The sequence below is a fragment of the Marmota monax genome, unplaced genomic scaffold, assembly GCF_021218885.2.
Source record: "Marmota monax isolate L192 unplaced genomic scaffold, Marmota_monax_Labrador192_F-V1.1 WCK01_AAM20220418_F8-fsc00099, whole genome shotgun sequence".
Classification (NCBI taxonomy): domain Eukaryota; kingdom Metazoa; phylum Chordata; class Mammalia; order Rodentia; family Sciuridae; genus Marmota; species Marmota monax.
In genome coordinates this window covers 2722739-2746116 of record NW_026692126.1, presented here as the reverse complement: position 1 = coordinate 2746116, position 23378 = coordinate 2722739, and the positions used below count along the sequence as shown (strand labels likewise).

The window sequence follows — 23378 nt, the reverse complement described above, 5'->3', positions numbered from 1 at the left end:
AAGAAAAAAACTATTAATTACTAATAAAAGGCCAAAATAAAAAAAAAAGAGGTTGGAAGAGCTTGACTATTGAGACCAAGGAAGAGCAAAGATCTCTGTCAACTGTGAATTAACACCTCCTAATTGGTTGTGAACTATGAAGGTCTCAGCAACTACACATGGCTCCTTTAGGAAGCAAAGAAAAGAAACTTAGTCTCCCCCACTCCACCTGACTGTGAGGCCAGAAAAATTATCCTTGCCCCATGAGAGTGCCAATCTCTAGTCATTGAAATATTTATGTCTGGAGTGCTGATTAAATACTTGCTCTCTGAATTCCTTCTTCTAGGCTCATACTGTCCCTCTCCCTTATTCTCTTCAGCTTATAGAATAAATTAGTTTTAAGTATGCCTAATGACATTCACACAATCCAAACAGGCCTCCTTTGGAATGTATATATCCAAATCAGATGACTAGTCTGAACTGTTCTTCTCACATATAAGACATTGCTAATCTTTAGTTCTATTAAGGGTTTGATCCATCTGCTTAAGTTATTTCCAAGCCAATGGAGGGAACCTCACTTTTCATTGAAGTCTTCTATTTATTACGTTGACTTTTCCATGAAACAAAAAATGTATACATTTTAAAGTCAAAAGTACAGAACTCCTTCCATAGCCATCGCATGATTGGTTTTTGCTGACTGTTAGCTAAAACAATCTAATGGGTTCTCATCATTTTAGTTTCTTTTCTCAGGGATAAAATTTCTCATGCCTTTTTGTGATCATTAGTGGGGAGGCTCAGAAGAGGTTCTGGAGTCAAGACCCTCAAATCAAGGGTCCAGTTGGTCATGGCTTTTCAGCTGGCTCAAGCAGTTCAATTTCAGAAACATCTATTGAGCATCTATTACATTTCAGGCACTGTGATTATAAGGCAATGAGACAGCGTCTCCCCTAAAGGAGCTATGTGTAGCTGCTAAGAGATTCACAGTTCACAATGAATTAGATAGCATTAACTCACAGTTCACAGAAAAAGAAGAAGAAAGAGAAGGAAGTGGAGGAGGAGGAGGGAGAGGAAGAAGAGTAGAAGGAGAAGAAGCAGCAGCAGCATCAGAAGGGTCTGGTGGCTCATGCCTATAATCCCAGCGACGCAACTGGGGAGGCTGAGGCAGGAGGATCACAAGGATCACAAGGATCACAAGCAGGAGGTCAGTCTGGGCAACTTAGTGATACCCTGTATCAAAATTAAAAAAATTTAAAAGGATCAGGGATGCTGTTTAGGGGTAAAATGCTTGCCTAGCAAGTGCGCGGCCCTGGGTTCCATCCCCAGTATCTCAAAAGAAAAAGAAAAAAATAAAAAAGGAACCGTTACGAAGCTTGATGAACACTAGCGGAATAATATCAGGTTTATCTCAGGCCACGGAACTTCAGTGACTGAGTAATTTGAACTCTGTCACTTGGCAGCTCTTCGCCTACACAACCCAGACCCACAGCCTTCGAGGACCTGGGCGGGGCTAGTCCCACTGAGCCGGGCCTGAGCCCCGCCCACGCACTGCCCCCAGGAGCCCCAATTGCCATTGGCTGCGAAGGGAAGCGGTGAACCAATCCCCGTAGACCGTAACGCCCTCCTCTCGGATCACTTCCGCCGCTGGGGTCAGTTTCCGCCCAGCTTGCCCGGCTTCGCCCGCGCGGCTGGAGTCAAGATGGAGGAGTATGCGAGAGAGCCTTGGTGAGCTTCATCTGCTGCCCTTGCTTTTCTTTACCCCTCTGCCCTCGGCCCTCGTTTTCCCCTGTTCAGTCTCCCGAGGTGCCAACCGAACCCAGGCGCAGCTCGTCGACGTGGGCTTGATAACCGCAGGCAGTGCGGACGTGAGCAGCCAGTTGGCTTCTCGGTCCTGTACTCCCCCACCCCAAGACTCCAGTGACCTTGCGGTGGATGGTGAGGAGATCGGTCCTGGCTTGGGCATGATGGAGCCTGGGAACCGGTTCGTCCCCCGAGGCTGAGAGCGTCGACTTTGTGCGGGGTCAGCAGTAATCCTCTCTGCCCGCTGACCCACTGAGGTGACCTTGGACGCTTCCCGACGCCTTGTTTTGCTGAGTGCCTGCATGGAAGAAGGGAAAAATCGACCTCTGAGCGAGTGCCATTCTTTTTTCTGTTTTGGTACTGAGGATTGAACCCAGGGCGCTTTACCACTGAACTGTAGTACAACCCAATCCTTTTTATTTTTTTTTTTGTTTTGAGACAGGGTCTCGCTAAGTTGTTGAGGGGCTCACTAAGTTCCCCGAGGCCGGTCTCGAGCTTGGCGATCCTCCTGTCTCAGCCTCCCGAATCGCTGGGATTACAGGCGTGCACCACCACGCCCTCTGGAAGTGCCATTCTTGAGTCCTTATTTGTATCGTGACGTGTCCACAAGGTGAAGCATATCAAATGAGTGGAACATAGATTTCAACCACGGGGTCTGGATAAGCTCTCATTAGGCCAGAGCATCGTTTTCCTGCTTGGAATTCTCTCTTGAGGAAGAAGGAAAGCAAAAAAATATCTGGGAAGTAGAAAAAGATGGTTGGATGTTCTCTAAAAAGCCATAAACAGAAATTCATTCATTCACCTTTTATTGAGTGAAAACTCTGTACTTAGCAATTGGTTATATTTTTTTAAAAAGGACGAATAAGTTAAGCACATAAATAGATCATTGTAAAATTATGTAGTACCTGTTAGAGGTCTCAGGTTATCCGAGCTTAAAGATTTTGAGGTCATAAGTGAAAAATTATATCTTGATATTTGGGTTAATCGCGCAGGGCGTGTGTGTGTGTGTGTGTGTGTGTGTGTATGTATGTGTGTGTGTGTAAGAACAAGAACCAAAGTATCCTCAAGTTGTGAAAGTGCCTAGGAGTTTAAATTATTACCTTGCTAGCAATAACCCTGTTACCTTATTTAAGCACTGCCTGGCTCCTCACTTACCTCATCTATCCCCCTTTGTGTATTGTGCTTCTATATGCAGAGCTCAGCACATTGTAAATTGCTGTTGGATATGGTTGGGGACAGGTAAAGTAATTTCCTTGAGTTAATCATCTTATAAAAATAATGATATTCAGGGCTGTGGGTGTGGCTCTGTGGTAGAGCACTTGCCTACCATGCAATATAGTCCTGAAGCAACCTTTCAAGTCATCCAATCTTAAATTATTAGCATTTTTTTCCTCCCTCAACTGCCCACCTTCCACATGCGCAGTATGAATTCTTTCAAAATTTCTGCCTTTCTTTCAATTTTTATTGTTATGATATTATTTGATGCCTTAAGGCCTTTTACAATAACTTCCTAATTGCTTTCCTTATCTCCAGCACTGTCTAATATAGCATTTGGGCTTAATCATCATAGTTCTTTTTTCAAAAACTTTTAGGCTGCTAGGTGTGGTAGCACTAGCCTGTAATACCAGGGGCTAGGGAGGCAAGACAGGATGATTTTAAGTTTAAAGCCAGCCTCATCAATTTAGTGAGACCCTGTCTCAAAATTTAAAAAAAACAAAAAGGACTGGGGATGTGGCTCATTGGTATAGTGCCCCTGAGTTTAATCCCCAGTACCAAAATCAAAACCAAACCAAACCTTTAGGCTAGTGGAAAGATAGGGGGGCTTTAGAGTACTGGATTTTGTACTCTAATTGGTTTTACTAATTGCTGCTTATATGATCTTAAACAAGTTACTTAATCTCTGTATGAACCTCTTTTTTAATCTGAGATGCAGAGGAGACAGCAATGTTCTTTTACGAAGTTAAGTATTATGGATTCTAAAGGAAAAGAACTTAGCATTTTTGGAATTCATTGATTGTATTTGCATAAGTGGTTGCCTAAAATATGGATGATACTTTTAATCTTATTATTGTTAGTTACTGGTTCTATTTTAAATTTTTTTTTTAGTTAATGGACCTTTATTTATTTATATGTGGTGCTGAGAATCGAACCCAGTGCCTCACACATGCTGGGCAAGCGCTCTACCACTGAACTAGGACTTCAGTCCATTTACTGGTTCTCTCTTGCCTGCGTTTACCTGATATTTATATTCTTGTGGAATGGGCTTTATCCTCTGCAGCCCATCACTTTGCTGTAGGAACATTTTTGATTTAGCCAGACAGTCACAAACTGTTTCCATCTTGCCTTTGTTTCAGATATTCTCTTGTAATACTGTAACTGCTCTTTGATCTGAAGCCTGCTGTTTTTATCGTTTTTTTTTTTTTTTTTCCCTCTCTTTTAGTACTGGGGATTGAACTCTGGGGTGCTTTACCATTGAGCTATCCTCAGTCCTTTTTTTATTTTTTATTTTGAGATAGGGTCTTGCTGACTTGTTTAGGGCCTCACTAAATTGCTGAGGCTGGCCTGAAACGTGTGATCTCCTGTCTCAGCGTCCCATATTGCTGGGATTATACGTGTCTGCCACCATGCCTGGCTTTATCCATTTTTTTAAATGCTGATTTATTTCAGCTTCAACTAATTGTAATGTTATGTAGGGTTAAAAAAACAATCTTGGACTTAGAAAGTGAATTTAACTACTCACAGACTTTAATAAGCCAGATTCTTAGAATACTATAGTTCTATTCTAGTTATTAATCTCCAACCAGCAAGTATTTGAATTTATAAGTTTAAGAGCAGGTAGCTCATTGTAGTGCTTTTCCCTTGAGACTAGATAAAAGAAAATGAATTTAACTACTCATAGAATTTTATAAGCCAGGTTCTTAGAATAATAGTTCTGTTCTGCTTATCAAATTACTCAGATTTTAGTGTTGCATAAGTTAGGGTGCTACATTTGGAAGCTGGGTTACAAATTTAACCTCAAATTACTGTGTATTATTCCAGTGTGTTAAAAGGATATGATGTAGACTACAGTTTCAAATGCTTAGTTAGATTCCATAAGCCTGGGGAGAACTGCACACTTTTAAAATTTGTTTTTGTCTGTAATTACTAAATCTTTATTCACTGAGTCTCAGCTTTGAAATTTATTGCAGCTGGAGAACTTAACCCTGATCTCTAAGAGACTGAATCAGCATTGTTAATTACAGCATAATTTCCCGAGTATTTGTTTATTTGCTTTTGCACAATGCCTGATTTACAATACATTTGGTAATTGTAAGTGAATGAATAAAGTCCTGTTAAAAATAGGGAATTAGGGGCTGGGGTTGTGGCTCAGCAGTAGAGCACTTGCCTAGCATGTGCGAGGCCCTGGGTTTGATCCCCAACACCACATAAAAATAAATAAATTAATTAAATAAAGCTATTGTGTTCAACTACAACTAGAAAATAAATATTTAAAAAAAATACGAAATTAATGCCAATTCTGTTACTTCTAGCTTAGATGACTTGGGGTTGAATAGATATAGATATTATCAGTGTCCTTTATCTTTGTGTGTGTATATGTCTCTGTCTCTTTCTCTCTATATATACACACATAATTATTATTATTATTTGTACTGGGGATTGAACCCAAGTTGCTCTATGACTGAACTATATCCCCAGCCCTTTTTTTTTTTTTTTGAGAGAGAGAATTTTTTTTTTTAATATTTATTTTTTAGTTTTTGGTGGAGACAACATCTTTATTTTATTTTATTTTTTATGGGGTGCTGAGGATCGAACCCAGCGTCCCGCGCATGCCAGGCGAGCACGCTACCGCTTGAGCCACATCCTCAGCCCACCCCCCCCAGCCCTTTCTTATTTTTTTATTTGAGATAGAGTCTTGCTACGTTGCCCAGGCTGGCCTTGAATTCATGGTCCTTCTGCCTCATCCTCATGAGTAGCCAGGATTACAGGTGTGGGCCACCATGCCTAACTACATTATATAAAATATATATATATACATACATATATATATTTTATAGACCACATGTTTGCTAATATCAGTGGATCCTGAATTGGAATCTGTTGTATCCCTTATTGTGTTAGCGAAGAAAGTTTTATGGCTTATGAATGAGAAATAAGGTCATTTTTTTTTTCCTCCTCTGTTCTTAGCCCCTGGCGAATTGTGGATGACTGTGGTGGGGCCTTTACGATGGGTACCATAGGTGGTGGTATCTTTCAAGCAATCAAAGGTTTTCGAAATTCTCCAGTGGTAAGTAGGGGATTGGTCTTATATATCTTCCCTGGAAACTGGAGTTTGATAATATTTCTGGCATCCCCATCAGCATGTTAGTAATGTCTTACACATCTAATGTGTAGTAATCTGGACCGATTCCTTTTGTTTTGTGATAGGGAGTAAACCACAGACTACGAGGGAGTTTGACAGCTATTAGAACCAGGGCTCCACAATTGGGAGGTAAGCAGTATTTTCCATTTGTACTCTAGTCTGTTTTTTTCTGTTAATTTGATGATGAAACTATTATATATTTTTTTTTGTTAGTTTAGATTATGCCAGTGAGGATTTTAGTTTTAACATCTTGTCACAAACTAGGATCCCTATACGTTCTTGATTTATGTGTGGGAAAGTTAACTGAATTATATACTTGAGAATCTTGTGTCTATCCTTCAGATGTTCAGGGTTTAAAAATTTTTTTCCCTTTCCCTGCTCCAGGAAAAAAAAAAAAAATAAAGTGTGTTGGCGAGTCAGTAATAAATTGTTTCTGGAGTAATGTAAAGTTGAAGAGAATGTGATCTGAAGGGTTAGGATTTCATAAGAGAGAAACTGATCAAGCTGGTTGGGTTTTTCTCCAAGGTTCTCTTTTACTCATTGTGCAAGGATTGGTGCTTGCATTGTGCTTATAAAACTTGGTTATTCAGAAGCTGAGAAAAGGGAGATGAAAAAAATGTAAATTATATTCACATACAAAGATACAGCCAAGTGGAGACAACTGTTTTCTTAAGACATAAGAAAACTTTTTACTTGTCATTCCTTAGAAGTGAAAATTATAATGCAGGTGTGGTGGCATACACTTGTAATTTTAGCAACTTGGGAGACTGAGGCAGGAGGATCCCAAGTTTGAGCCCAGCCTCAGCAATTTAGCAAAACCCTCAGCAACTTAGACTGTATCTCAAAATAAAAAGTGCCAAGGAGGTGGCTCAGTGGAAGAACACCCCTGGGTTCAATATATAGTACCAAAAAAAGAAAGAAGGAAAAAATTTAGGGCTGAGGATGTAACTGGAGTGGCAAGTCATCCCTTGCCTAATGATCCACAGTACCACCAAAAAGAAAAGATAAAGTGGGGCTGGGGATGTGGCTCAAGCGGTAGCACGCTCGCCTGGCATGTGTGCGGCCCGGGTTCAATCCTCAGCACCACATACAAACAAAGATGTTGTGTCTGCCGAAAACTAAAATGTAAATAAAATATTAAAAAAAAAAAGAAAAGATAAAGTATTCTGACTTTTGTTCAGTGTTTGTACATATTTGGAGTGTGAGAATTTCGCAAATGTGGTAAATGTTGTTTCAAATGAATAGTCTAAGGATTAAAAGAAATTTTTATTTGTTATTTGTTTTTACGATGAAATAGGTAGTTTTGCGGTTTGGGGAGGCCTGTTCTCTATGATTGACTGTAGTATGGTTCAAGTCAGAGGAAAAGAAGATCCCTGGAACTCCATCACTAGTGGTGCCTTAACAGGAGCTATACTGGCAGCAAGAAGTAAGCAATCATTATATACAGACTTTTTGGGAAGCCCTCTCCTGTCTTAATTTAGTGACATCTATAAGATAAAAAGTGAACATTGCTTAATTTGATGTAGCATGAATATATGTGGTCATTTGAGGGGGAAAAAAAAGTGTAAGGGTATGTATTTGGAATGTTTGAGGATATAACATGGAGTTCTAACCCGTGCATGAGAATGGTTAAGAGCACTACAGGTCCTGCTCAGGTCATTTATTACCTGTATGACCAGGCAGTCTGCCAAACTTTTTGTGCTATGATTTCATCATTACTCTAGAATTAATAATAGTACCTGCCACATTGAATAAAAAGCTTAAAAACAACTTCTGGATCTTTGAGACAGAGAGCAAACCAGAATTCCTTTGGACTTTGTGGTTTAGCCTAGGGGTGAGCAAACTTTTTTTTGTAAAAGGCCAGATAGATAGTAATTATTTTAAGCTTTGTGGACTTTGTGATCCTTGCCACAACGAATTAGTTCTGCTGTCATAGTGTGAAAGCATCCATAGCTAATGTATAAGTGAAAGAACATGGCTGTGTTCTAATACAACCTATTTTCAAAAGTAGGCAGTGGCCTGAATTAGACCTGTGGGCCATAGTTTGCTGACTGTGGGTCCTAGACATTGAGAAAGAGTTTGGGAATGGGAATGCCATACAGATAGCACTTTCGTTTAAAGTAATCTCTTTGTTATTGTCTTCAGATGGTCCAGTGGCCATGGTTGGGTCAGCTGCAATGGGTGGCATTCTCCTAGCTTTAATTGAAGGAGCTGGTATCTTGTTGACAAGATTTGCCTCTACACAGTTTCCCAATGGTGAGTCTTCTTTCTTCTTAATACCGTAGCTCTTTGGAATGGTTTCCTAAATTTTATTTTATTTTTTTTTAAATGAGCTTTTTTTTTTTTTAATGGTGCTGGGGATTGAACCCAGGGCCTTGTGTATTTGAGGTAAGCACTCCACCAATTGAGCTATATTCCCTGGTTTCCTAATGTTAAGAAAGAATATTTTGTCTGCTAAAATGGGATAGTTTGATTTCTACATTAGGTATTAACATGCTGAAGTTCATGAAGACTATGATAACAGGCTCAATTTCTAGTCAAAAAAGTGAACATGAACATAATCTAAGTTTGGTGATGTTTAGTTAACCACATTGACAAAAATTCTTTCGTTACTTAATTTGTTGTTGGTCTTTCTTTATGGGTCTCGGGTTTTATCGGTGCTTCTTTGCTTATTCTAAGAAATTTCTAGTCATTTTAGCTGGGCCCAGTGGTTCATGCCTGTAATACCAGCTATTTGGGAGGCTGAGGCAGGAGGATCACAAGTTCAAGGCGAGCCTCAGCAATTAGTGGGACCCTGTCTCAAAAAATAAAAAAAGGTCAGTCCCCAGCACTGCAAAAAAAATTCAAACAAACAAAAATAAAGTGTTGGGAATGTATCTTAGTGGTAGAACATCCTTGGGTTCAATCCCCAGTACCACAAAAAAAAAAAGAAAGAAAGAAAAGACAGCCCTTACCTACTCTTGAAGACTTACATTCTCATGGGGTAATACATTAACAGTTCAATGGATTATTTAAAATAATATTGCTTGTTTTGAAGAAAATAAAATGTAGAGTAGTAGAAGGTAGCTTATATTTTGGAGGGTAGCGTTAGGATTGTAAGGAAAGTCTCTTTGAGAAATTGGTCATGTAATTTGTTGCTGATTGTTCCTCTTGTCTGATGCACAGGGAAAAAGTTAAATTGTGGATTCAGTGATCATTACATGGTCATGGAATATCTACTCAGTCATTAACTTTTACAGTTTATTAACTGTTAAAAAGTTCAGGGTCAAAATGGAAATATTCCTTGATATTGGAAGGAAGCAGAGATATGAGGGTTGTGATAGTAAAAAACTTAACCTGGCATTTGGGGAAGGAAATGGGCAGAATAGTGAGACATGATGAAAATTATTTTTGGAGCTTGGAAAAGAATCAGCATAGAATCAGGAATAGATCATACCTCCCAATTTGATTTGATTTCCCTGAAGCACTGAGGGAGAGATTAGTATCTTTTTGGCACAGTTTTTGAGAGCACTGCTCATTAGTTGCCAGTGGGATGATCTAGATGACCATCTCACTTTATGTTTCTGTTTTAACAGTCTATTATGATGGTCATGTTCTAATTTTGCTTTTTAGTTTTTTTGTGTGTAAAAGACTTCACATGAGGGCTGGGGTTGTGGCTCAGAGGTAGAGCGCTTGCCTGGCATGCGTGAGACACTGGGTTCGATCCTCAGCACCGCATAGAAATAAAACAAAGGTATGTGTCCACCTACAACTAAAAAAATAAGATTTAAAAAAAAAAAAAAGACTTCACATGAAACATCAGGAGAATTTGATATTTTCAGAAATTCAGATATGGATATAACAAAAACTTAGATAGTTATGTTATCTTATAGATAGAGATTAGCCTTGGTTACTTTGCTTTAAGCTTTTTTCCTCAGAGGGAATCTCCTTTTGAGTAATCAAAATTCAGCATTTATGTAGAAGCAACCCAAAAGTGGCACATTTATTTTTAGACAAGAGATATGTTTTTAAAATGTTGTATAGGGGGAAGATCTTTGAGAAGTAATCATATTTTTCTAATTAACTTACACATCTTAGTAACTTGTGAGGATTGCAAGTATAAGGTCAGCTTGGGCAACTTTACAAGACCCTGGCTCAAAGTCAAAATTTTAAAAAGGTGGGGGGCCGAGGATTAACTCGGTGGTAGAGCATTTGCCCGCCAGGCGCAAATCCCTGGCTGTTCAGCCCACAACACTGCAAAACAACAAAACCAAAAAAGAAAGTAAGTTCTTAAAATAATGAAAAAGAGATTAGCTAGACCTGTATCTAAATGATAACAGTGATTATCTTTGATTTGTCTTTTCCATCCAGTGTCTTCTCAGGTTTTCTGATATGAATAGATATTGCTTTTATAGTGAAATAAAAATGTATCATTAGAGTAGAAGTATTTAGAAAGATTCAGGGAGTTTTACCATTTTACTTCTTTTTTTCCCCCTAGATATGTTTTTGCCTGTTTCAGTTTCCCTAAAGTAAAAAAGATTGTTTATTCCTCTATAAATATTTTTTGGCGGGGGAGAGTGGTACCAGAGATTGAACTCAGGGCACTCGACCACTGAGCCACATCCCCAGCCCTATTTTGTATTTTATTTAGAGACAGGGTCTCACTGAGTTGCTTAGACCCTCGCTTTTTGCTGAGGCTGGCTTTAAACTCGCAATCCTTTTGCCTCAGCCTCCTGAGCCTCTGGGATTACAGGCATGCGCCACTGTGTCACATTTTTTCTTAGTTCCCAGGGCCCCTCATCCTTTGAAAACTAAACTAAGACTTAGTTCTATAGCAAGCTAGGGGATATCTTCCTATTTCATTTATTCCATACTTAATTGGTTACATAAATTGGATTACTGAATTCTTTTAAAACATGGCTAAGTACTTAAACTTGGTGAAAATAATTCTGAGTGTATGTGTGTATGGTATTGGGGATTGAACCCAGGCTGCTTTACCACTGAGCTACATCCCCAGCCCTTTTTATTTTTTATTTTGAGACAGGGTCTTGTTAAGTTGCCCAGACTGATCTTTTTTTTTTTTTTTTTTTTTTTTACACAAATGGAGCATAACTTTTCATTTCTTTGGTTGTACATAATTTAGAGTCACACCATTTGTGCAATCATACCCGTATATAGGGTAATAATGCACATCTCATTCCACCATCTTTCTCTCCCAATATTCCCTCCCCTCTTCTCCCTTATGGATGAGCATCCACTTCTTAGAGAAAACATTTGGACTTTGGTTTTTTGGGATTGGCACCCAGGCTGATCTTGAACTTGTGATCTTCCTGCCTCATCCTCCCGAATCTCTGGGATTATAGGCACGCATCACTGCTCCCAGTTGGTAAAAATGATTTTAAATAGCTACTGAAAAATGTGTGAAGAGGTGGGAGAGATTTTTCCAATATTGATACATGTCAGCTTGGTATTACAATTGCTTTAAAAACTTGAGTATTACCGGGCACAGTGGTGCATGCCTGTAGTCCCCAGTGGCTTGGGAGGCTGAGGCAGGAAGATCACAAGTTCAAAGCCAGCCTCAGTAAAAGCGAGGCTTAAAGCAACTCAGTGAGACCCTGTCTCTAAATAAAATACAAAATAGGGGTGGGGATGTGGCTCAGTGGTCAAGTGCCCCTGAGTTGAATCCCCGGTACCTTTACCTTCCCCAACCAAAAAAAACCTCAAGTATTGCTTTTTGCTATAATGAATCCATCTGATTTTTCTGGCATAACATTTGAGAGCTGTTCATTCTGGAAAAAAATGGAAGACATCTGTTATGTTACAACAAATTTGAAGGTTTTCCAGACCTCTTGAGGAAATAGGCAGGTCTAAAAAGAAATTCAGATTACAGCTCTAGTGTAGCACATAATTTTTTAGTTGATTGGTTTACTTTATACAGAGACTTGTTCTTTTTAATTATATAACATTCAGGTTATTTAAGAATCATTTTTATTTCTTAATTGCAGGTCCTCAGTTTGCTGAAGACCCCTCCCAGTTGCCTTCCACCCAGTTACCATCCTCACCTTTTGGAGACTATCGACAATATCAGTAGAACTTTTTTTCCCAGGATTTCTTTAACAGAATGAGCTGTAGTTCAAGAAAGATTTCAGAAGATCAAGTTGCAGTCTGTTTTTAAAACCATAGGTGGAACAACTGTGGCCAAATAGGCTATGAAGAGACATTTAGCACTTTTTTCTATTTAAAGGAACATGGAGGGGGGGAATAAAAGATGCCACATTTATGTATTCACACTCGGATTGCATTTGTGATCAAAATAAATATCTAATGTCCTTAAAAGAAAATATAATAAGTGCTTAGAAGATGAAGGACCAAAGGGCAAATAACAGTGGAACATGACCATCATTTCCTTAGGGACTTCTCTGCCTGGTTTTATGTGTTCTATTATTCAAACAATAAAAAGCTCCTGGAACTTACTCTTTCTTTTAAGATAAATTATAAAGTTCTGCCTTTTCATACTGAGCATATTTCAAATAATGCATGTTTTATACTCGTCCCTCATCTCACTTGAAGTGAATTATGTATAAGAAGAATTATGCAGAGTCGACATGAATCATTTCACAGTGAAATGCTTTATGGATTGAAGGATATGGTAACTATCTTTTACTTTGAAAGTAAACTATGCTGTCTTGGTTTTGAGGATGGTGGGTACAAGACTGTTAACTTTAGGGCTACTACGTCCTGATTCCTGATCATCAGAAACCTCACCAGAAACAACTTGCTTTCAATATGCCCAATTCTGTATGAGAAGAATTCATGCAGAGAAAATTTTGGTGTTGTGTGCTTGAAAATAAAATATATGCTGTTTTTAATGTGTTCCAAGTCCCCTGAAGCTGATCTCCATAAGGGGTGTGTTGTGGGGTCTGGTTGGGCCTGGAAATTGTATGAGAGTTTCAGAACAGGCAATTTTCCTGATTTTATTGGAAGTAGCATGTGGCCTTTAGAAGGCATGATGTTAGTAATTGCCCATTTGCCTACTTAAACATTGCACAAAACAAGACAAATCCATGTGGGTACTGTGAAAACAGTTATTATTTAGTGCAATGCCATACAATAGTGAGCTTTTAATTACTAATTACAGTGGATGATTTAGGGTTTTTAAATTGTGGTAAAATATACATAATATAATATTTATCAGGCTGGAGATATATATCAGTGGTAGAACACTTGGTGTGCACAAGCTCCCGAGTTCAATTGCCAGCATCTCAAAAAAAAAAAAAAAAAAAGTAGGACTCTAGCCTATTAGGCACAAAGCCCTGGCTGGATTCTATCCCTAGCACCAACATTTATAAGTGTACAATTCCGTAGCATCTAAATATGGGCACAGTGGTATTTAACCATCACTACTATGTATACCCAAAGTGTATTCATCACTAACAAACTGTACCCCTTATACAATAACTTCCCATTCTTCCCTCTCTCCAGCCCCTAGTAACCACAATCCTGCTTTGTCTGGATTTGTCTTTTCCAGGTAGCTTATTATAAGTGGAATCATACAGTATTTGTCCTGTGTCTTAGTTCACTTAGCATGTTTCAAAGTCCATCCATAATTGTGGCATATGTCAAAATTTTTATTGCTGGGTTGGTGGTGCATGCTTGCAATCTAGTGACTTAGGAGGCTAACGCAGGAGAATTGCAAGTTCGAGGCCAACCTCAGCAATTTAGCAAGATCCTGTCTCAAAATTTAAAAAGGCTGGGTATGTGACAGTGGTGAAGCACCTCTGGGTTAAATCCTGGGTACCAAAAAAAAAAATTGCATTTTTACGAATGAAGAATACTCCATTGTATGCGTGTATCACATAATGCTTATTCATTCATCTGTTGATCACTTGAGCTGTTTCATCTTTTGGCTGTGGTGAGTTACACCACTACAAACGTTGGTGTACAGAAGTCTATTTGAGCCCCATATTTTCAGTTCTTTTGGATCTTTACCTAGGGAGTGAGATTGCTAGGTCATATGATAGTGCTATGTTTAACTCTGAGAAAATGCCAAACTGCTTTCCACAACGGCTGTACCATTTTATATTCCCAAGAGTAATGCATAAGGGTTCCAGTTTCTCTACATCCTTGCCAACACTTGTTCTTTTCTTTTGCATGTGATGCTGGGGATCAAACCCAAGGCTTCTCGCGTGCCAGGAAAGCATACTACCATTGAGCTACATCCCAGTCCTCCCTTTTTCTTTTAAGGTAGCCATCCTAATGTTTGTGATGTGGTATTTCATTATGGCTTTTATTTGCATTTCCCAAGAGACATGATCCTGAGAACTGTCATGTGTTTATGGGCTTCCTTTTTTTTGTGTGTGTGTGTGTGTGTGTGTGATGCTAGGGGACCACACCCAAGGCCTTATGCCCTAAACCACATATATCTTGTTTGGGGATAATTTGTTTTTAAGTCTATTTTTAGTCATAAATTCAAGGAGATGCAGTATCAGAAGAGCAGTTCAAACTGCAAATATTAAACTTAAAAGAAAACACTTAAGGTTTCCTAAATTCCTTATCATTGTTTAAATGGTGCAACAATTTGGAAAATTCCTTTCATATGAATTCTATTTCTTTGAGGCTTTCATATGAATTCTAGTTCTTTGATGCTGGTGTGTTTTTACCATTTTATTGGTTAATTCTGGTGTCCTCAGCCCAGCATATCTAAGAATTCTTTATTACAGGTGAATTTTCTTGAATCAGGGATGGGGTAGAAAGAGGAAGATGGGAAGAGGTGGAAAGGACTTTACATTTTCTCATACCACATGCAGGACAGTAGGTATAGGTGGGAACTCCTATGGAAATGTTTCCAGTTGTGTTTCCCAGGCTTCCTGTCTCTACCTAGTTGGGGCCTCTTTCCTTTTCTCCTGTGGTCAAGAGAGGGTCCACATTAGAGCTCTACAGAGAGAAATTGGGTAGTTTAGATTCTACGAAATACCCTTTAAAAATACTGATATGAAGTATTTAGTAAATATTCTAGAACTAACTGTAGTTTAGTAGAGTGTGTGATAAACATCAAAATCATGTTGAAATAAATAATTGGAGAAACTAGTAGGTGGGAAGGAGGTTTTCCCTAGATCTTTCCTGGAATAGTGAAGATTTTCAATTTTGGGGTTTCAGCACTCATCAGAAGATCCCATCTGTTTCTCCCTTTCTCCTAGCATCTGACTAATGTGAAATTAGCATGTAATAGTGGATTTTTGAGGGAGGGTTTGGAAGAGTGGGTTCAGCTGCACCTGCTCTTGGAAGTGCATCTGATTTCACATATGGAATATCCGCCAGTCATAAAAATGTACTCAGAGCTCCATCCTGTGGTCTGTTAGTTGTAGTTAAAACAGAGTCTAGATTCTATTAGGCTCCAGGTCAGCAAGCTACACACACTTGTTTTTATAAATAACTTGTTGGAATTCAGACACACCCATTCATGTACACAGCGTTTTGCTGCTTTCTTAGCACCACAGCAGAATTTGCCAGAGATTCTATGCCCCCAGCCAATACAAAAGTAAGTTGGAATCTCAGGAGATGACGAAATTGAATTTCCTGGTGTCAGGAACCACATTTTAAAAGAGGTACTTGATAAATATTGTCTGAATGAATAAATTATAGGCCAAAGTGTCAACCAATTCAAAAGTCGGATAGGCATATAAATGTAACAAAAATATGCTAAATGTCTAACGTGCCCTCTACACAGCATGAGAAATAAACATTCCTCCTACAGTTGAAGTTTCTGATTTCATTCACCTACTTTCCATAAGAGTTAACTATTATCCTGAGTTTGATGTTTATCATTCTCATGTATTTCTTTTTTTTAATGTTTATTTTTTAGTGTAGTTAGAACACAATATCTTTATTTCACTTATTTATTTTTATGTGGTGCTGAGGATCGAACCCAGGGTCTTGCACATGCCAGGGGAGCGCTCTACTGCTGAGCCACAACCCCAGCCCTCATGTATTTCTTTGTGTTTTTATTTTATGAATTTTTTTCTCTCTCTCCCTTTTTTCTTTCTCCCTATCCTTCCCTTTCCTCATTCCTTTCTCTTCCCTTCGTTTTCCTTCACGTCTTCTTTCTTGTGCTGGGATTCCAACCCAGGGCTTCTCACATGCTAGGTAACCGCACTGCCACTGAGCTATACCCTCAGCCCAATTGTTTCATTTTGAGATAAATTTAGAATTACAGAAAAATTACAAAAATAGAGTTCTAGTACATGTTTCAGTCAGCTCCCCTGCATGTTAATATTTTACATATCCATAAAATAATTATCAAAACTGCTGGGTGTGGTGGTGTGTGCCCATAATTCCAGAAACTTGGGAGGCTGAGGCAGGAAAATGACAAGTTTGAGGTCAGCCTCAGCAACTTAGGGATACCCTGTCTCAAAATACAAAAAAAAAAAAAGGCTGGAGTTGTAGCTCGGTGATTAAGCACCCTGAGTTCAATCCCTAGTACCAAATATATATATATATATATCTCACAACTAAGACATTCAGAGTGGATACATTAACTACAGAATTTATTTGGATCTCCAAGTTTTTCCATAATATTCTTTTTTGTTTGTTTGTTTTAGGATCAAATACAGGATTCCAAATTCAATTAATTGTCATGTCTTCTTAGTTTCTAGTCTGACAGTTTCTTGTTTTTTTTGTCTTTTGTGACCTTGATACCTGTGTTAATGGAGGATGGAAGCCAGGGTCTCACTCAATGCAAGTGGTCAACCACTAAGTTACACCCCCAGCTCAACCTTGATGCTTTTTTTAAGACCAGTGCTCTGTTATTTTGAGGTGTTTCTCAGTTTGAGTTTGCTATGTTCTCATAATTAAGATTATACATCATTGGACAGGAAGGAGACAATATGCTCTTCTCAATACATCACAGCAAAGGATAGATGGTATCTATATTTATCACTTGTGATTTTAACTTCTTAAAAATATTTTTTAGTTATAGGTGGATACAATGTCTTTATTTTGTTTTTATGTGGTGCTGAGGATTAAACCCTACTCACATATGGTAGGCAAGCGCTCTACAGCTGAGCCACAACTCCAGCCCTGTGATTTTAACTTGGACCTCTCAATTACAGTGGCATCTTCTGGTTTTCTCTAGTAGTGGAACAATTACTACTTTACCTATGTGATTAATAAATAGTTTTGGTGAAATACTGAAAATATCCTTTTTTTAGCAGGGAGGCGCTGAGATATATCCAGCCATTTTTATTTTGAAACAGGTTCACTCTAAATTGCCCAGTCTGGCCTCAAATTTGCAATCCTTCTGCCTCAGCCTCCTGAGTCACTAGGATTACAGCCATATGCCACTTGTGTCTGGCTCAAATATCTTGTCTTTGCTTTAATTTTGCCCACTAATTTTGACATGTGGTGTTCTAATAGTGATTTTCTGTTTATCTCATTCCTTCTAGATGTACTAATTGGAATTCAGCTGCTGGAAAGAATCATCTCTTCTCTCCAATTTGTTTATTTATTTTCTTATTTTTATCAGTATGGATTCATGAGTTTTCATTTAATTTGGAGCTGTAATCCATTACTGTCATTATTTATTTGCTCAGGTTGTTCTAACTCCTATTGGAAACTCTTTCTGATTGACCTTTACCCTTTCAGTGTTGCTCATTGATTTTGGTTTTTGGATCTTAGCACTTCTAGACTTTCTAGACCACAAAATGCTCTAGGCTCAACTTGTATTTTCCCTGCCCAAGTCCTGGAATCTGCCTCTGCAAGATTACTGAAGAATGGAATTTAGATACCAAAATCTGGACGCTAGGTAGGTCCATCACTACTGGAAGCCACTGCTTCTAGTTCCTTTCAGTATATAAAACTAGGAAATTCACATACTTTCTAATCCACACACTCACATATTTACATTTATTTCTGCATCTATTCATGTGAGAATTTTTTTATTCTTTTTTTTTTTTTTAAATTTTCTTTGAGTCAGGGTCTTACTATGTTGCCTGGACTGGCCTCAAACTCCTGGGTTCAAGTTCAATCAAACACAGGGCCTCCTGCTTGAGTGGCTCGTGATTTTGTGCCCAGCCAGACTGCGGCAAGAACAAACTTTATTTCCAAAACTCCCGCGAATGCCACGCATTGCGGCCTTCTCCCGGGACACACTACACCAACAGAAAATCCCTCCTCTGGAATTCCCTCCTACCGCACTTCCCCAACCAATGGGAACTCTCCGGGAGCTCTCGCTCCAAAGTAGCAGGCTGAGGGGGACAGCAGGGGTCTAATCTCCAATTGAATGCACATCTTAACATAATCATTATCATCTCAATGGCTTGCTGGTGTCACCTTTCAACCAAAAATGCCATGCGTCATTCCTACTTGGCTATGGCTCTCAGCATCTCCCCCCTTCTGTTTAATTAAACAACAAGCAATGTGGCTTACGACCGTGCCTGTTAGTTTGTCCAATACAACATATGGTCCTTACCCATCATCGGATGAGCTGACCTCTAGGCGTCAGCCTCCTGTCTTAGGTTGGTACCACTGCAATTGGATCTTACCCGTCACTGACTACTGGTCCAGCATACAGCCATACTTATTTTCACTTTTTAAATTTATTTTTTAGTTACAGGTGGACACGATATCTTTATTTTATTTTTATGTGGTGCTGAGTTCGAACCCAGCTCCTCACGGATGGTAGGCGAGCGCTCTACCTCTAAATCACAATCCCAGCCCTTTATTTTTTATTTTTGAGATAGGGTTTCACTAAATTGCTTAGGGCTTCACTAAGTTGCTGAGGCTGGCTTTGAATTTGCTGTCCTCCTGCCTCAGACTCCTGAGTGGCTAGGATTACTGGTGAGTTCCATCTTGCTCTGTGTTACAAACACGGAAGCCATATGATTTGCAAATGTTTTTTGTACCTTTGCCAAAAATCGGTCTTTCTGGGGTGTCTATTCTGTTGCTTTGACCTTTGTGTCTGCCTATAATTAGTATCACACTATAACTTTACAGTAAATTTTGGTATTGGTAGTATGAGTCCTCTGATTTCGTTCATCTTTGTCCCTTCGCTTTTCCCTGTAAATTTTACAATGAACTTGTTGATATCTACAAAAAAAAGCCTGATGGGATTTTTACTGGGTTTGAGTTTCATCATGTTTTGTAATTTTTAGCATTCTGATCCTGCATGTAATTTGTTAGATATTTCATTTTGGGGCATGCTTCTGTAAATAGTATTGGTTTTAAAATTTTCAATTCCATTGTTAAGGGCTGGAGTGTAGCTCAGGGGTAGAGTGCTTGCCCAGCATGTGCAAGGCCCCAATTCCAGCATCACTAAATAAACTAGCATCTTCCATTAAGGAGAATAATTCCATTATTCAATGCTAGTAAATACAAATACAATTCACTTTTTTTTTCTTTTTGCAGGGCTGGGGATCAAACACAGGGCCTCATATATGCTAGGAAACCATTTTCCCATTGAATTACACCCACAGCCCAACTTATTTTTAGTTATTGATTTTGGTGAAATTAATTAGTAGTTATAGTAGCTTTTTTAGATTGAGATTTTTCTAGATTCTTTGAGGTTATTTATCTATAATAATCATATTATGGAATGGAAACAGTTCATTTATTTCTAGTATATGTGTCTTTTATTTATTTATTTATTTGTCCTTGTGGCCCTGAACTTCAAGTATATTATTAATAGGAGTGGTAAGAGAGAACATCCAACTTTATTTCCTAATATTGAGTATTCCATCCTCAGCATTAAGCATATTTATAGAATTTTTATAGATTCTCTTTACAAGGTTGAGGAAGTTTCCTTCTAATTTGCTGAGGGATTTTAACAGTTTGTTTGTTTTGGTCATGAATGGGTTTTCTCAAATACTTTTTCTGCATCTATTGAGATTAATTGAGATTAGTGCATTATTTTTCTCTTTTCTTTCTTTTTTTATTTGCAGAGCTGGGGGTGAAATTCAAGGCCTTGTACATGCTAGACAAGTGCTCTACCACTGAGCTAAACTATACACTAGCCCTTGGTTTTTCTTCTTAAATTTGTTAACATGGTAAATTACATGATTGATTTTCAATTGCTGAACCAGGTTTGAATTCCCAAATATGCCCCACTAAGTAATAATGTATTATCTTTCATATATATTTTTGGATTTGATTTGTTAATATTTTGGTGATGATTTTTACAGTTATATTTGTGAAGGATATTGGTTGTAGTTTTTAATGATAGATATCTTTGTCTAGTGTTGGTATTAGAATAATACTGACATTAAAATGAATTTTCACCTCTTCTATTTTCTGGAACAGATTGTATGTAATTGGCATTTCTTCCTTAAATGTTTGATAGTCTTCATCAAATAAATCATGTGGGCATCATTATTCATCAGTGAAATCATCAGAGCTGGGTATGCCTGTCATCCTAGTGATTCAGGAGGCTGAGGCAAGAGGATGGTAAGTTTGAGGCCAACCTGGGCAATTTATCAAGAGCCTGTTTTTTATTTTAATTTTTTAAATATTTATTTTTTTTAGTTTTCTTAGGTGGAAACAATATCTTTATTTTTATGTGGTGCTAAGGATCGAACCCATTGCCTCACGCATGCCAGATGAGTGCGGTACCACTGGAGCCACATCCCCAACCCAAGAGCCTGTTTTAAAATAAATAATAGAAAGGGCTGGGAATGTAGCTCAGTGGTAAAGTGACCCTGGGTTCAATCTTCACTGAATGTTTTTTTGTTTTTTTGTTTTTTAGTTGTAGTTGGACACAATGTCTTTATTTTATTTATTTATTTTTATGCAGTGCTGAGGATTGAACCCAGGATCTTGCATGTGCTAAGCAAGCGCTCTATGGCTGAGCTACAACCCCAGCCCCTCACTGAATGGTTTTTAAGTACAAACTCAATTTCTTTAATTGATGCAGGACTTTTAATTATCAATTTCTAATTGAGTGAGTTTTGGTTTTGTCTTTGAGGACTTATGTAAGTTGTCAAATTTATGAACAGAATTATCTGTCATTTTCCTTTTGGGCATCCTTTTAATATTCATGGATTTATGCCAATATTCTCTCTTGTTCCTGATATGGGTAATTTGTGTCTTCTCTCTGTATATAATTTCTTTATTTTATTTTATTTTTTGGGATGGGATCTGTGTTGCCCAGGCTGGTGTCAAACTCATGGGCTCAAACAGTCCTCTTGCCTCATCCTACCAAGTAGCTGGGATTACAGACGTGCTACCATGCCCAGCTTTATTTAGCTTCTTAAGAAGGAAGTTTCGATTATTGATTTGAGAATTTTTTCTTCTAATACAACTATTTATTATTATAAAATTTCCCACAAGCACTGTACTAGTGTAGTCCACAAATTTTTATATTTTTAAAATTTTATTTAATTTAAAATATCCTTTAAATGCATTGACCCATCCTATTTGATCCATGGATTGTTTTAAAATCTTCAAATGTATGAGAACTTTTCAGATATCTCTCTGCTTTTATTTTCTGGCTTAATTCTATTATGGTCTGAAAAACACACTTTGTATAATTTCTATTCTTTTTAATATGTTAGTTGTTTTTAATGACCCAGAATATGGTATATTTGATGAATGTTCTACATATGATTGAAAAGAATGGGTATTGAGATTTTTTGTTTTTTGTTTTTTTTTTGGCAGTACTGGGTATTGAACTCTGGGTCTTGAACATGCTTGGCAAGTGCTTTACCACTGAAGCTACACCCCCAGCCCTTGATGTTGTTCTATAGACAACAATTAGGTCTAGCTGGTTGATACTATTGTTCATGTCCATGTATTCTTACTGATTTTTTATCACTTGCTCTTTCAAACACTGAAAGGCAAGTGTTGAAATCTCTAACCATAATTGTAGATTTGTCCATTTTTCCTTTCAGTTATCACTTTTTGCCCCATGTGGTGCCTAAGGGTCTCTTTTCAGCAGAGAAGGCTTCCTGAATTTCTCTCTATACTGTGGCTGTTACCCTGCCATCTCCAGGCAACATCTGAGACAAACCAAACACTGTGGGATCCATGCAAGGAAGAAGAAATAGAAATAAAATTTCTCGTATTCCTAGTTTAAACTAAATGGAGCTGGATGTGGTGGTGCACGCCTATAATTCCAGCAGTTTGGGAGGCTGAAACAGGAGGATTGCAAGTTCAAAGTCCATCTCAGCAACTTAGCGAGTCTCGAAATAAAAAGGGTTGAGAATGTGGCTCAATGGTTGAGCATCCCTGGGTTAAATCCCTGGTATAAGAAAAACCAAAACAAAACAACATCAAAAAACCAAATGGAGAAGTACCATGACTCCAATTTTTTTTTACCCTATATCCAAGGATAAGATTCGTTTCCTCCAGCAATATTTACTGGAAAGATCACTCTAAGTGTCACTACCATGTGCTTCCAGGGGACTCTTTCCTTCCCTGATGATATCACAGCACATACAGCTGTCATGACTCTCTCTTGTGCATGATCTGGGCTATAAGCATCACAAGGATGGGTGTGTTTCACACTCAGTTGTATTCCTAGCACTCAGCCTAACTTCTGGCATACAGTAGATACTTAACAAAATGGAGATTGAGTAAATTCAAGATAGGTGTATTGAATGTCTAACAAGTACCAAGCACTGTGTTCAAAGCTATAGAAAAACAGTGTCCCAGTGGAGGGAGGGAGGGAGGGAGGGAGGAAGGAAGGAAGGAAGGAAGGAAGGAAGGAAGGAAGGAAGGAAGGAAGGAAGGAAATTGTATTGAATTGATGAGGATTTTAAAAATTATTTACCTTAAGCACCATTTCATAAGATAAATTTCAATTCTATAAAACTACAAAAAGCACAGGGCTGGGAATATATCTCAGTTAGTAGAGTGCGTGCCTTGCATGCACAAGGCCCTGGGTTCCATGTCTAGCACCACCACCACAACAAAAAACCTACAAAGCACATAAGATTATTTCCTTTTATGAAAATCTGCCTACATTGTTCTTTTTTTAAAAAAATCTGATTTTCTAGCTAATCAGTAAAACAACTGATTGGCTCCTATTCACAGAAGGGCCACTGCAACCCACTGGCATAGAAGAGAAACAAAGTATAAACTAGTTCTATAAACTGTACCATACAGAGTAATAAAAGTGACTTAATGGACAGTCAAGCATCAAACTGTGCGGTGCTGGTTCCTTGTCCTTTGCACAACGACGGAGAGAGAGGCGTGCTTGATGTCTCTAGGGGACGAACCTTGATCTGGTGTGAAATTCCTTGCATCTATATAGGTGTTTGCTGTTTACCAAATG

At 38.3% G+C, this 23378-nt stretch overlaps 1 protein-coding gene across 3 annotated transcripts; it reads left to right on the top strand.

Moving 5' to 3' along the window:
• Positions 1-1563: 1563 nt before the first annotated feature.
• On the top strand, positions 1564-12988 carry Timm17a (translocase of inner mitochondrial membrane 17A). Of its 3 annotated transcripts, XM_058585913.1 has the most exons (8): positions 1583-1701; positions 2219-2386; positions 2972-3015; positions 5962-6061; positions 6202-6265; positions 7434-7562; positions 8282-8392; positions 12121-12988. In XM_058585913.1, the coding sequence occupies exons 3-8, from the start codon at positions 3002-3004 to the stop codon at positions 12204-12206; spliced, it is 504 nt and encodes a 167-aa protein (XP_058441896.1). In that variant the 5' UTR covers positions 1583-1701; positions 2219-2386; positions 2972-3001; the 3' UTR covers positions 12207-12988. The 3 variants fall into 3 exon arrangements, with proteins under 3 accessions (XP_046320066.1, XP_058441896.1, XP_046320083.1); XM_046464127.2 differs by lacking the exon at positions 2972-3015 and having other exon boundaries at positions 1586-1701; XM_046464110.2 differs by lacking the exons at positions 2219-2386; positions 2972-3015 and having other exon boundaries at positions 1564-1701.
• Positions 12989-23378: the final 10390 nt, after the last annotated feature.

What these genes read in the sequence shown, in the direction of transcription:
- Timm17a (XM_046464110.2), top strand. Translation starts at nt 1,676, where the DNA reads ATGGAGGAGTATGCGAGAGAGCCTTG. An exon ending in GAGTATGCGAGAGAGCCTTG is followed by an intron (nt 1,702 to 5,961) that starts GTGAGCTTCATC and finishes CTCTGTTCTTAG; the next exon opens with CCCCTGGCGAATTGTGGATG. An exon ending in GTTTTCGAAATTCTCCAGTG is followed by an intron (nt 6,062 to 6,201) that starts GTAAGTAGGGGA and finishes GTTTTGTGATAG; the next exon opens with GGAGTAAACCACAGACTACG.